The 15336-nt window shown below is 39.6% G+C and overlaps 1 protein-coding gene across 1 annotated transcript in view; it reads left to right on the forward strand.

Moving 5' to 3' along the window:
- Nucleotides 1-15336, forward strand: part of THSD7B (thrombospondin type 1 domain containing 7B) — a gene marked incomplete at its 3' end in the record, with an annotated part of 763972 nt that overhangs the window by 699448 nt on the left and 49188 nt on the right. Inside the window, exon 17 of the mRNA XM_082841629.1 lies at nucleotides 14444-14585. Coding sequence (XP_082697755.1) covers nucleotides 14444-14585 — 142 coding nt within the window. The remainder of the gene's footprint in view (nucleotides 1-14443; nucleotides 14586-15336) is intronic.

A 15336-nucleotide genomic window follows, 5' to 3' on the forward strand; every position in this document is an offset into this window, starting at 1 on the left:
ATAAAGATGTTTAAAAAAAAAGTATTACTTATTTCTGAGTCTGTGGCAATAGGGAGTAGAGAGATTCCTTGCAATGGGGCTGTTAGTGCCACACCACACATGTGCGTCTACCCTCCCCAAAGACGCTGCTTCAACGGACATCAGCCCTTCTCATGCTCACTAACTCACATTCCAGGGTCTGTCTGACTGCCATCTGTTTTGTGCTCCACCAGTTTTCAATTTGTTTCTGTTGGCACTTGATTGAGTGGCTCCAACCTTCAGGTAATTGGTGATGAGTTGGAACTTGCTAGCTCTTGGTTTTCATTTAGATGATGCTTTGCTGAACTGCTGTCTCTCGGCACAGCCCAGAATGAGCTCCCCCCTCACTTGAGTGCCCCCCCCAGTTGCAGTGCGGACAGCACTACTTTGTATTTGTAGAATGCTTTTTGTTCTTCACAGTACTCTCAATCTGATCTCATTTCACTGTCTTGACTTCATTGTGAATTACACATAGGGTAAATCAATGAGTGAAGAAACAAAGACACAGGAAAATGACATTTATTTATTTATGGAGGCAATGACTTCAGGTTTTTAAGGAAATTGACTTCTGCCAGTGCCTGCTTCATAATCACCATGTGCTAACATAGGTTCTGAAAAATCTCTTTCTTTATAGGACAGTTTTGATATAGGAGCATCCAGATCATTGAAGTATACTTGGAGGATTTTAGTCACCCATATAATTTAAAACGGGGAAATGAAGACTAATTAGCCACTGTTAGAATAATAATATTAGTTTTCTTGGTATTGAATGAATATTGGTAAAACATTGTTCATAAAGCAGACATATAAAGACAGTACTGGATGAAAATAATTTGTTTAATAAATGAATATGTTGGTGTTAGCAAGTTTGAACAAAATGTACTTGATGCAGTTCTTGACATTCAGGAAGACAGCAAAGAGGGGACATTGAGATTCTGATTTCTGTTCTGCTTTTTATGTTGTGTCACTTTGACAGGCTGCTGACACTCTTTGAAGCTCTGTTTACTAGTCTGTAAAAGTGTGTATAATAACTGCTTTCTGGAGTATCAAATATGATTTTATTGGCGTTACAAGTACATCAAAAATTAGTAATATTTAAAAGCATTAGTAATGTTTAAAAACATCAGAGGCAGAGCCCAAATTCACTTATAATAAATATTTGTAATTGCTCATAGCTTTCTTTTTATTTATTTATTTATTTCTTTATGGCTGTGTTGGGTCTTCGTTTCTGTGCGAGGGCTTTCTCTAGTTGTGGCGAGCGGGGACCACTCTTCATCGCCGTGCGCGGGCCTCTCACTGTCGCGGCCTCTCTTATTGCGGAGCACAGGCTCCAGACGTGCAGGCTCAGTAGCTGTGGCTCACGGGCCTAGTTGCTCCACGGCATGTGGGATCTTCCCAGACCAGGACTCGAACCCGTGTCCCCTGCATTAGCGGGCAGATTCTCAACCACTGCGCCACCAGGGAAGCCCTGCTCATAGCTTTCTGAAAGTAGGTACAAAGTTTTCTTCAAAAAGTATGAAAAGAGCAACTATTTCAACTTTTTTAAATAGTGAACTATAAAATTTAATTTTCTGAAATGACTCAGTTCCTCTTTGATCTATGTGAGATCTGTCTTCACTGTCAGTGATATTTCATTATTACGATGGCTTTTATTAACTTTCCTGTGAAACTACTATGTATTAATGGTTTTGAACTCATGTTTGTGATCCGTATTCCATTTTACTTGTGATTTCTATTCCATCCCAAATGTATGTTTCATGTCCAAGAAGAAAAGGCCAGGTTTTCACTTTGAATTTTAAACATGTGTTTATAGAACCAGAGGGTTATCCTACAGGTCCTCCTTTGCATCGTTTCAATCCCCCAGGTTGGTTACATGGGGAAAAAAAATGTGAAAAAATAATTTCTCTTACGGTGCACTACAGCATCGATTGCCAGGGAACCTCTCCGTAAAATGGTTATGTCTGACGGGTCTTAATGGACAGAGAGCTCTCTTGCTGATTTTTGTACACACTTCAGCTTTTTAAAATTTATGTGTTCCTCTCCAAGTCTTAACTTCCTTTCCATTTTGGTCACAATATACATATTACCTTGAAAAATCCCTATGAATAATTTCAAGTGAACTATGGTTTCTTAAAGAAGGATGTAATGTGTTTGACTATATTAGATTCATCATATCCTATTAGTATTCCTTAGGTTTTCATATTTGCAGGGTTTTTTTTTTTTTTAAGTTTTAAAATACTATATTCGCTACATGGTAGTAATAGAGAAAAATAATAGTACTTGCAGGTAGAAATACTATGGGCGTTTTTAACCTTAAAATTAGTTTATAATTACAGATTTTATGGAGACCATAGCCTCCTCCTGCAGATTTTTCCCCCATTCCAGGAGGTGCCCAGATAAAATGCAATTTGGTTGCATGTCTATTTTTGAGATCCTCATTTCCATGTTGAGAGGCAAGCATTAGGTACAGAGCAATGCTGAATAACGATTGTGGGAAATAAGTCTGAGCCTTAGAAGCATCCCCAATGCACTGTATTTTCTTTCCTCCTTGTTTCCCTTCTTAGTACTGGCACTTCAGGCAAGTTATTTAACCTCAGGAAGTTAAATAGTTGGAATCGTAGTGCACATCTCAGAAGTTAGAGTGGTGACTGATATGTGTAAATCATTTAGCACAGTGTCTAGCATATAAGTACAAAAATAAATTGTAAGTATTATGTGAATACCAATATTAAGTGCCTCCTCTGTGATAAATGCTATATTAAGCATTGGGGCTGTGGCAGTGAAGATTCCTTGTCCTCATGGAACCTCCAGTCTAATGGGGAATGCAGAAAATTCCCAATCCATTTCAACAGAGTAGAAGCTGTTAATAGGGAAAAAGCGAAGGGTGTAATGAGAGCATATGTTGGCACATTTTCTAACCTCTGGGAGGATCAGGGAAGTTTTCCAGGGAGAGAACATTCTTAGGAAACCTCAGAGATGGGTAATGTTTAGTTAGGCAAAGGAGAGGAGAGGAGTGATGGGGAAGGAGGGGAAAAAAGGAAGAAAAGATTCAGTGTGAGTGAGAGCCTAGAGCAATGGTATGACTAGGAAGAATGAACCCAGATCAGAGTGCCGTGCGGGCGCCCTCTATGTCGTTAGCCCCGTGTACAGAACTTGATAACACTTCTTCCTCTAGCAGGTCAAATGACTTTGGCTACCAGAGGATAAGATACTTCTGAGAGGAAAGGGGCCCAGTACTCTTCGGTGGGAGAGGAAAGGCAAAAGTGGAGAATGAGATCCCTGACACATTCTGTTGATGCAGTGATGGACCCCTTTCCTTTGGTTTATGGTGGGGACTGGAAATGGAATAGGGCACAAAAATGTCACAGAATTGACTTTCATTCAGTCTCTCTGGGGTCGAAAGAGGGGTCCGGCACTCCTACACTGCTGACAGAGACCAAACCTTTTATCCTGGGATTCTCATTCCAGATGGCAACCTGGGGCCCATTATAGGCCAGGAGCCCCAGTGCAGTTTATTGCTTAGTCTGGCTTGTCTTTTTATTTGGTCCTTGAATGGTTGGAGTTTAGAGTAAAGAAAGAGAGGTAAGCATCACATGGGACATTTTTTAAAAAGGAAGAAGGAGAAGGAGAGAAGGAAAGCAAGGAGAGGGAGAGTGACTGAGATTGAGATTAGGAGTTTATCTGCCCTCAATTCAAGTAGGAGTTGTCACCTAGGATCCTCTGGGTGCCAAAGAGATGGCTATGATGAATTGAGCTTCATTTATGACGTTCATTAGTGTCTCCTGAACATTGGTGTGCTGGTGTCATTTATAGCTCTCTTACTGAACAAAAACTATTTAGAAATATTTCAAATTTATAAAATCTTCATAACCTCAATCTTGAAGTTAGCCACCTAAGCTTTATTAACTCTCTCTGCTCCCCTACACACACACACATGAAAACATAATGGTATATGTGTACGTACATACACATCCTATTATTACTTCTGAACCATTTAAGCATATGAGGAAGGCATCATGCCCCTTTACACCATAATATTGTTAATTCAGTATGCATTTCCTAAGTACAAGGATATTTTCTAACATAATCACAGAATAGTCAAGTAATTCTTGACTATTGACACAATACTTATAGCTAATCTGTAGGCCATATTGACACAATACTTATAGCTAACTGTAGGCCATATTCCCATGTTCTCAATGGTCAAAATAATGCCCTCTGTAGCATTTCCATTCCTTGCATTACAGGCTCCAAACCATACTGCATTCACTAAGCATATTTAAGTCTCTTCCATCTTTCTTTCTCTTTCATGACTTTGAAAGTATTTTGGCTTGTGTTTAGGCCATTCTCCTTTCTTCATTCCCAAGCCCCAGCAATAATATAAATAGGTGACAGTAGGATTCTCTGATTGGATATGCCATACATCACTCATCTGTTCCAAGGCCTCTGATTGGGTTATAAATATGTACCTTCACAACTCCTTGGTGTCATAAAATACCAGCCGAAAGAACTATGTGGGGTTGTCCCTGACCATTATAAAATTTTTACCCAAACATCTTAGCTAAGCAAAAATCTCCTGATATTTATGTGTCATCCTAACTTCCTCTTTGCAATTGTCCAGCAAAGCCTTACCGGGAACATTATATCATCTTGATGATATCGTAGCTTCTGCCCCTGCTCTTGTCAGTCCCATTATACTAAGACACGTGTCTGGCACTCCTTCCAATTAACTCCCTAAATCTGACGAGCCAGCCTCTAGACTGGGAACATCCTTCATGAACCGCAGGCTCCTCAAAGGCAGGCAGGAAGCCTTATTTGTTGTCCTAACCTTAGCTTGACTCTCCCATTCTTCAGTCTGTGATTGGCCTGGCTTTTTGGTTGGTTTATAAGCCATAGTTCCTTGTGTCTGTTCTCTCTCTCCTTTCCATCTCTCATTACCATTGTCCATACTAAATGTTCTCCAGGTTAAAATAAATAGCAGTCACAACAACCACATATCGTAAAACCACAGTAATCACAGTGAGACTGTGATGCCTTGTTTTAGCCACTGTCCCCACCTCAACATGGTCCACAAATACTGCTACTTTTCAAGCAGAACAGTTGAAGATACTGAGGGACAAAGGGCCCTGCCAGATATAAATCCTGATTGGAGCACCTACTATAAAGTTGTTTTATTCTTTGACCTTCAATCTTATCATCTGTAAAAACAAGGATCTTCAAAATACACCTAGATCATTGGGAGGTTGAAGGGCTTTAAGGAGATAATCTCATGGAATGTTCATCACACAATGCTAGGTATGTCTTCATACTATAAATGTTGCCTTTTGCTATTATTTGGGGGATAGGGCCACATCCAGAATATAGTCTCAGTCTCTATTGTTATTATCCATTTAATCTCTCGAAAGACAAGCAGAAGCTGTAAGAGGCTATTCTGCTATACATAGGTTTGCATGTCTTTTTGGACCCCTCACATCTAGGGTAAAGTATCAGAAGAAACAGAGCCAATCATTGTAGGACCCAGGAATTTAACCTGTGGCCCTTCTGATTGACCGGTAATTTTAGTTTATAGTATTTTAATTTCTGATCATGTTTGCTATGACGTCATAGTAAATATTCCTTTGTTGTATGCTATCTTTTGACCTGTGCAAACTGCAGTAATAATAAGAGTACCCTGCACTTGCAAAATCCAAAATTTCCAGAACTCAGAATGCTTACATTCATTAATCTCATCTGACTCATTACCTATCCCAAAGTCCTGGAGAGACTAAGTGATAAATGCTTTTTCTGTTTGAGCCAATGAGAAGGCCAGAGTGCCCTTGCAAGGTGTGGGTTGTCACTCACTAATACACTGTTTGTGAAAATCTATTTATTGAGTATTTTTCATGGGCCTGGGCATATTCCAGATACTGGAAATATCAGTAATCAATGAGAATATCTTGTGGTTTTGATTTGCATTTCCATGATGATTAGTCATGTTGAGCATCTTTTCATAGGCCTGTTGGCCATCTGCATTTCCTCTGTGGCAAAATGTCTATTCAGTTCTTCTGCCCATTTTTTAATTGTTTTTTTTGTTTGTTTTTTTGATGTTAAATTGTATGAGCTGTTTACATATGTTGAATATTAATGCCTTATTGGTCATATCATTTGCAAATATTCTCTCCCATTCAGTAGGTTGTCTTTTCATTTTGTCAATAGTTTCCTCTGCTGTGCAAAAGCTTTTAAGTTTAATCAGGTCCCATTTGTTTATTTTCGTTTTTATTTCCTTTATTTAAGGAGATGGATCCAAAAAATATTACTGCAATTTATGTCAAAGAGTGTTCTGCCTATGTTTTCCTCTAGGAGTTCCAGGCCTCACAGAGCTTACGTTCTGATACAGGGGAGAGAGATAATTAAAAACAAACAAAACACATCAGGAAACACCAACTTAGTATATAGCATATCAGGTAGCAGTAAGTGATATGGAGAAGAAAAAAATCTATAGGGAAACAAAGTGATATGGAAGAGTTGCTGATGTTTTTATATAGCCTGCTCAAAGAAAGCCTCTCAAGTAGCAGAACATTTGTGCAGGAGCCTGAAAGAAGTAAGGGCGCAAATGATGCAGGTGTGGGAGGAAGAGCATTGCAGGCAGAGGGAACAGCAAGAACAAAAGCCCTGAGACAAAGAGTGCTTGCAGCTGTCCAGGAACAACTAGGAAGTGGTTTATGAAGCCACGTACAGGGAGCATAGAACGCCGTGAGCATTCACACGCAGTGCTGCGCCAGGCTGGGCAGGACTTTGTAGGCCCGAGGAAAGGACCTGGTTTTCAGGCTAAGTTGGGAAACCACTGAAGAGTGTGGCAGAGAGGAGTTACGATCTAACTTGCATTATTTTAAAAGGATAATTCTGGTGCCATAGTTCAACATAATCATCGAATGGGAAGGGCAGAATCAGATAGGAGCTTATTGTTATAATCTAAGTGAAAGGTGATGGTGACTTTGACCAGGGTAGGATTGGTGCAGGGGATGAGAAGCAGCTGGATCATGGATTTTACTTTGAAGTTAGAGCTGAAAGGATCTACTCAGGGTATGGTTACAAGGTGTAAGGTAAATAAGAATCAAAGCTGACTCCGGAGTTTTTGACCCGAGCCTCTGGATGGCTGGAGTTGCCATTGAAAGAGATAGGAAAGACTAGAGGAAGATGCTGGGGTATGGAAAATTAGGAGTTTGTTATCGTACATAGAAAGTTCAAACAGTGGTTCAAAGACAGTGGCTTTCAAACTACAGAGTATATCAGAATCACCTGGAGGGCTTCTTAAAACACAGGTTGCTGAACCCCACCCCTGGTGTTGCTGGGGGTTCCCCCACCCAGAGTTTTTGATTCAGTGGGTCTGGAATGGGATCCATAATTTGCCTTTATAACAAGTGCTCAGGTGATGTTGATGCAGCTGGTACAGTACTGGGACTACATTTGGAGAACCACTACTCTAGTACTGGGTGTATCTGCCGAAGAGGTTGGCTAAGGTTAAGAGAATGCCCAGATCGTTAGATGAGAGGAGTGAAATCACAGGTGCTGGAATGTTCTTTGTGCCTTACTGTGGGAGAACCCCCTTAGGGCTAAGATCACTGTGTATTAGCTCATGCCTAAATGGGGAACAGTGGTTTCTGAGTTTTGTTTGATTTTTGGTTTTTTCTGAGTTTTTTTTTTTTTTTTTTTTTTGCGGTACGCGGGCCTGTCACTGTTGTGGCCTCCCCCGTTGCGGAGCACAGGCTCCGGATGCGCAGGCTCAGTGGCCATGGCTCACGGGCCCAGCCGCTCCGGGGCACGTGGGATCCTCCCAGACCGGGGCACGAACCCGTGTCCCCTGCATCGGCAGGTGGACTCTCAACCACTGCGCCACCAGGGAAGCCCAAATGTGGGTTTTATAGATAAAAACTTAATAATTGTTCTATCCTGAAATTAATCCTGGTATTTAAAGAATAAAAGAGGTTTTTTTGATAGAAATACTGTAGAATGAAAAATAGGATGAACATCTACCTCTTAAATAGAGTAATAGTTTATACTTGGAAAATAAAAACCACATACCTACATAATGGAAAAAGCAGTTTTGCAACAATGATCATGACAGTCTAATGGAAAAGTTCTTTTGATAAGCATTTTTTATTAGATTGGTGGCTTTTAAACATTTTCGACCATGACACACTGTAAGAAATACATTTTATATCACAAATGATCACATACGTCATCACTTACTTCTGGAGATATGTATATATGTGTGTGTGTATATATATGTATATATATATATATACATATATATATATATATATATCTCAGAAATAACAGTTTCATGAAATAATTCTCACCCTGAGTATATGACAGACATATTCTATGCTATGCTCTATCAGTTTTTAAAGTGCTGATTTTTACCCACTAAACTGAGAACATAGTCCACATGGACTGTAGTATTGGACTAATGGTGTTGAAATCTTGGCTTTTCCCTTTTCTAGCTGTGTGATATTGATGAAATTACTAAACTATTCTGTGCTATCAGTAAAATGGGGAAAATAATATATCTACCTTACAAGGCTGTTATGAGGATGAAATGAGTTAGAGAACTTAGAACAGTGACCAGCACGTAGTAAGCACTATAAATTATTAGTTATTAAAAGTGTGTTCACAACCCACTAATTTGTCATAACTTGAAGTTTGCAAAAACCACCTCTTCAGATGACCTAGATCAATCTCACCTGCTACCTTCCCTTACAACAGACACAAATTAGTAAACTAAACTTAACTTCCTCAGAGGCAAATTTAGTAAACACCTTTGTTTTATAGGGAAGATGAAAAAACTGTATTTCCTTCTAAAACCTTAAAATGTTCTTCTAAAATGTAAATCTATGGGGGAGACAAGGCATGATCTCTTGGAAATCCAAAGCATAAAAGGAAAATCCTCCCTGAGATGATGTTTTATTCATTGGTACAGTGCCTTGCATTTAATGTTTTCTCAAAAACTATTTGTTTAAAGTAAATGGAGGGAATTCCCTGGGGGTCCAGTGGTTAGGACTCTGCACTTTCACTGCTGAGGGCCCGGCTTCAATCCCTGGTCAGGGAACTAAGATCCCACAGCTGCGTGGCATGGCCAAAAAAAAAAAATAGTGAAAGGAAACCTTACTAGAAGAGTTCTTAAGGAGAGCAATTGATTCATATAGATAATAAATTAATAAATTTGTAATTTATGAAGAATTTCCTGTTCATTTATATCTTAAAATCTGCAAGTCCATGCTTCCCAAAATGTGTTATGTGGAATGCTAAATGGATACATAAAAGTTTGAGACTCTGAGAGAATCACAATATATAGTATAATAATAGATTATTTGCAAAACAACCCCAAATTGTAACTGTTGAAATGGAATAAAATTTTATTTATCTCCCAGCAAACAGTCCTAGGTGGGATTTCATGGTAGGGATAGGACACTCTGCCCCACACAGTCATCCTGGGATCCAGGCTAATGGAGCGTCTGCCATCTTCAAGCTTGGCTTTCAAAGCCATTCCAGTTATCACCGTTCCAGATCCCTGGAGAGGGTGAAGAGCACAGAGGAAAGCATGTGGGAGGTTTTAGGGTGAGAGGTGGGGTGTCACACATAGCCTCCTACTTACCTTTCATTTGTCAGAACTCAGTTACCTGGTCACACCCACCTGCAAGGAAGGCTGGGATATATGGTCTACTCCCGTGCCCTGGAAGAAAGGAGAGAACAGATTTTGATGCCTTAATAGAAGACTCTGTAAAAACATAGTAAAGATCTATTACAAAGATCCTTGTTTAGCACTATTTAGCTCAACATTTCCTAAATGCATTTGACTGTGAAACTCTTCTCTCTCGGCGCCTGTTAACACACTGTAGAAAACGACATACTTCGGGAAAGACTGCTATCAGGAGACTATCAAATCCCATAATGAAAAGAAACCTAAATTTTCCAAGGATGATAGGAGAGATAACTTTTTTAAATGTTTTAAAATATTAATTTTAACACAAATACAGAAAACCGTGTAAAACAAACTGTACAGTTTAATGATCAGGTAAACACTCTTGAAGTAGCCACCCAGGTTAGGAGATAGAAACTTGCCAGTGACGTACAAAAAGCTTCATAGCTTATAACCTCCTCACTTCCCTCAAAAGGCAACTCTGCACAGACTTCTGTGATAATCTTTTTTCTTACTTTTTCTTTAGATCTGTAATCTGTGTGGGCTAGCCATTAAGTTCAAGCTTGTTTTTATGTATGTCTTTAAATCTCTTTTAATCTAGCTTCTTCCATTTCTTTCTTTTTTTTCTTCCAGCAATTTATTGGTAAGGAAACAGGTCACCTTTCCTATTGAGTTTCCCAGTCTGTCTCTTAAATTGCATCCCCGTGGTGAAGTTTAACATGTTCATCTGTCCTGGAATTTCCCATAAATTGGAAGTTGGATGCAGAGAGTTAATCAGATTCGGGTCTTTGGCAAGACTCCTCCATAGAAGATGTGCTGTTTTTCAGGAGGCACGCGAGGTGTGGTTATCCCTTTTTATGTGCCCGGCTATCATTGATGGTCAAAGCCTAAATTCTTTATCATTTAGGAAACACAAAATGGCAACCTTCCAATTCTTTCATCCTTTCTCATTTCCTTGTGGAAGTACTACTGTAAGGAGAAACTTTGCCCAAACTGATAATCACCTACTGATCTCTCCACGGATCCCTTATAGTCACCTGCTTTTGGAGAATGTAAAAATCTCCTACTCCCAGGTTTAGTCTTCCAGTTTGGTATTCTTGGGTATGTCAGATGCCCCATTTTTACCTTCTTCTTTCTCCTGCTGGATGCTGATTTCACACAGTTCCGTGACTTCAGTCATTGGTCCCCACCTGTTCATAGTTTGAGGTTTGTGGAGACAACTTGTCACTTCATTTTACTGAGCATATAGTCTGTATGGTTTTGACTTTGCTCTCTTTGTTGCATTATGCTATACAAAGAACGTTTATTTTTCATGCCTGTAATGGGTTTCTCAGAATCTCTGAGAAATATTTTAAACAAGAGAGGCATGAGTAACATTCTTCAGGCAATTTTTCTATCCTAGAGGTTTTCTCTTATCAACCTTTGAGAATCAGGGTTTAGTTTCATTCAAAAATTTCCTTACAAAGCATCGCAATGGTTTTTTTTTTATTTTTTTATTTTTTGCCTCATGAAAGACAGAAAGCAGAACTACTGACTGACAACAGGGCTAATTGGCTAAATGAGGGAGAGACACTCTCAGAATTATCAGAGATACCCTGTAACAGAGTAAAGGCCTTGGGTTTCAATATCTGATGGGCGCTGACAAGGCCAGGCCTTAGGGAGTCATGCTTATCTCAAGACAAGAAATTTACAGAGCGACTTCAAGTCACAGGTACCTGGATTTATGCCAGGTTTTATTAAACTGTCATTGTTAATAGTTCAGTGTTGTGAGAAAAGTATCAAATTATACATTCTTAGTTGGATTTATTGAAGATAAATCATCTAAATTGTCTGTTATTTTATATGGGTAAATTAAAAACTCATTTACTGATATAATTTATTAGTTTAATGATAGACTGTAATTCAGGGAAATACCATTTGGATTTTATAGAAAAAGTATGGGAAGGAGAGAAAATATTATATTCTCATTTTATCAGACATACAGACCTATGGGGAACCCTTACATTTAGACAGTGTGATCATAGTCGAGGGTTGACCTTTTGTCTGCTAACGGCAGCTTACAAAAATCCGGTCTTGTCGCCCAGAAAGAACCAAATTATCCTACACCACCAAATATTTATTATTTACATACTGTATGTCAGACACAGGACAAGGCTCTCAGTGTCCAAGAAAATTAAGACACATGCTCTCCAAATAGCCCATGGGAAGGAATATACACATATCAATACTAGTGCAGTGGAAATGTTTACTACACGTGGTGATTCCATTTATAAGAGTACAGGGAAGTCAGTGGAGGCTCTCAGAGGGAATATCTGATTTAATTTTGACAGGTGAATACAAATATTTAGGTCAGGTCCAGGGGTAAAGGCCTTGTTGCTAGAGAGAACAAAAGGTGTGAAGGCACAATGTCGTAATGAAGGATTGAACTTTAAGGTAAGTGCTGGTTTTCAGAGTTCAAAAATCTAGTCTCATAAAAGGGCTTATGTACCAGATTCTACTGGTTCTTATTGGTCATCTCCTTCCCTAGCAAATAAACTTTAGCTATATAACTTTGTCCTTTATAATGAGACTGGTCCAAAGTTGACTTTCAGTTAGTTATCAACACATCAGTTTCTCACTTCTCTATTCAGGAAGTTGACAGTATGTCTTTGTATAAATACTGTAGGGGAGAAAAGATCCCAGTTTATATCTGAAGAGTCTTGATCCAGTAAAGAAATCATCTGGGTGTAAGCTGCCTCTGTCATTCTTTTTTTCTTAGCCCACCCTCATCTCCCTAGTGACCTATTCATTATCTTATGAACTTCCAATAAATAGCTAATGAAGAGAAAGGAGTGAGGAGACACACTAAGTCAATCTATGACTTGTTAGCAGCACTAGGGCAACTTTAAAAGGTGGAATGTACAAATATCACCTGAGATTAGGTTGGATTGTGTTTGTGGATTTCAGTCATCTGCACCTCTTCTTTGCCTGTTTCTATGGATAGCGTTAGTAAGACAGTTAGCTGCAGTGTTGGTTTTCAATATATTGATTTCTAGAAAGTGATCATTAAAGTCTACATGGCTATGAATGACAGGCAGAGAGAGGGTATCATCTTAAAAGCATATCCAGCGGACTAGAGACTGATACGCATATGAGGTCTGAGGGAAGGTATTCTTAAAGACTATCAAATTATGCCCCTGTCTTCTTCAAACCCCTTTCTCACCCAGGTCTAGATGAAGAACTAAGATACAGAATATGTAAGTGAATTGTTCAAGGTTACATAGTAATTTCAATTGTGTGTTCATGTTTGTGTGTGTTCTTTTCTCTTTTGCTTTATTTGATGGTTTAGGGTAAACAGGTTCATAATCCTTACACACGCTCCTTTGGTTCAAACATTAATTGATTTTAATAAGGTAGAAAAGTAGTGGAACACTAATCAGGAGTATCTTTTAAGATACTTTCATTTTCTTTCATTGGTAAATCATTTAAGTTATTATTCCTTCCCATGAGAACAAATTGGTGAACTAATAAGAAATTATTTGTAAGCATTTAGCATGGGATTCCTTTTCAGATAAATATGGAAATGATGATTTGATGACATCACTTCAGAGACTTTTCTTTTTCCTGTGGCTTAAACATCTATGTGCCCGAGGTTTCTGGGTCTGGAATTACGTTGTCGTGACCATATTTAATGGTGTTTATTGAACAACGACTGTGGGTAAAATGTATACCAAGATTTTCAGGGAGTGATGTGGGAAGTAGAAATCATGATCCATCATGACTTCAAAGAGTTTATAAAGAAAAGGAGACAGAGTAATAAAGAAACAAAGAATGATCATATAAGGGCAGGTGGAACATATATGTATATGTTTAGAATCAAAGCCTGTGCTCTTCAGCATGGGTTGCTTAGGAAGGAAGAGAAGGATCTGTCATTCTTAAGAGAAAGACTGTCAACGATGAAGCCTTGGTTAGTGTTCTAAAGAAGAAGAAGTATAGGATTTAGGACACGTGAAAGGAGATTATTCCAGTAGGGGGGAACTTCTGAAGGTCCTCTGTGAGTAGAGCAGATGGATGACAGGTAGCAGGTAGCTTTACCTGGCTCAAGGATGTCATATGAGTTGAGGCTATAAGAGGACATGTGAGACCCCTGGGTAGATTTTGCTTTTTGCAGGAGATCTTTGAAGTTCATATCTGTACATTTATTTTGCTGAAATGGCAACAGCATGCAGTGGCTCATCTTCTGTGGATCAGAGGTCCTCCAAATAAGAGAAAAGTTTTGGTACATCGGCAATATTGATTTCATAATTCCCTCTCTCTGTTTTTTTTGAATGATTTTCTCATTAAAATGTTCTGTGTGATTATTTCTATTGGGCTAGACTATCTGAGGGCACAAGGGACATTGTCTTCCTTTTCTTCATTCATTGAAACATCAAAATGCATGCGTCTCTTGCTACATGGCAGACGAATTTTAGAATAGAGAGTGTTTAATGGATGAAAATAGTCTCATGTGCCTAACTATACATGGGAGATAGAAATGTAGGCTTCATCGTAATGTAGAACAAGAAAGAGCTGTCAGGTGAAAACCCCCAAAACTATTTACATTGAATCCCATAATGGTTTTATTTTCTAAATATTCTGTTTCGTACTCTCAACAGTCTCTACCCTGTGGCTGCTGTATGTGTGTCTCCGTGTATACAGATAAGCACACGGAATTTATCAACACACACGGGGTCCTTTCTAACTCTGCCTGCTCTTTGATTTTCACAGTCGTGTGATCCACACACAACGCAGAGAAGAACCCGCCATCTGCTGAGGCCGTCACTGAGCTCAAGGACGTGCGCTGAAGACTCACAGGTGCGGCCCTGCCTCCTCAACGAAAATTGCTTCCAGTTCCAGTACAATCTAACAGGTACGGCTGAAAACCACGAAGCAAGGAACCAAGCTGTCATAGAATGGAGCTGGTCCATGGCTTTTGTCATTTCAAGAAGTTCAAGCTTGTGATGTACTTGCTCTATGGGGCTCACGAAGGATGAATGGGGGACCTGACTGGATAGGGATGTTTTAGAGGCACTGAAAATCACCACAGCCTCATTCAGACACAGCTCAGGTTTCTCTTGGGCACCACAGGGCTCAGTGTCTGATACCAAAGGACTGTGTAGTCACACTCATCTGCTCCCTGCCATTCCCTGGAGCGGCAGACACACAGAATGCCACGAAATGCGGAAGCGGTTGTCTCAGCATAGAATTCAGTACTGATGACCAAATGGCCACATGCCTGCAGAGGCAAAGCAATAGCCTTTTCCTGAAACTAATTCCCCACGGAGGACACAGCGGCACTGCCGAGATTTCTCGTGTAGAGAACCTCCTAGGGAATTCTATGGGGCTGTCTGATTGTCTTTTTTTTTTTTTTTTTGTATGTTAGTTTCAGCTTCACAACAAAATGAATCAGTTATATATATACATATGTTCCCATATCTCTTCCCACTTGCGTCTCCCTCCCTCCCACCCTCCCTATCCCACCCCTCCAGGCAGTCACAAAGCACCGAGCTGATCTCCCTGTGCTATGCGGCTGCTTCCCACTAGCTGTCTACCTTACGTTTGGTAGTGTATATATGTCCATGCCTCTTTTTCGCTTTGTCACCATTTACCCTTCCCCCTCC

Source organism: Leucopleurus acutus (assembly GCF_964270905.1).
Source record: "Leucopleurus acutus genome assembly, chromosome: 6".
Lineage (NCBI taxonomy): Eukaryota > Metazoa > Chordata > Mammalia > Artiodactyla > Delphinidae > Leucopleurus > Leucopleurus acutus.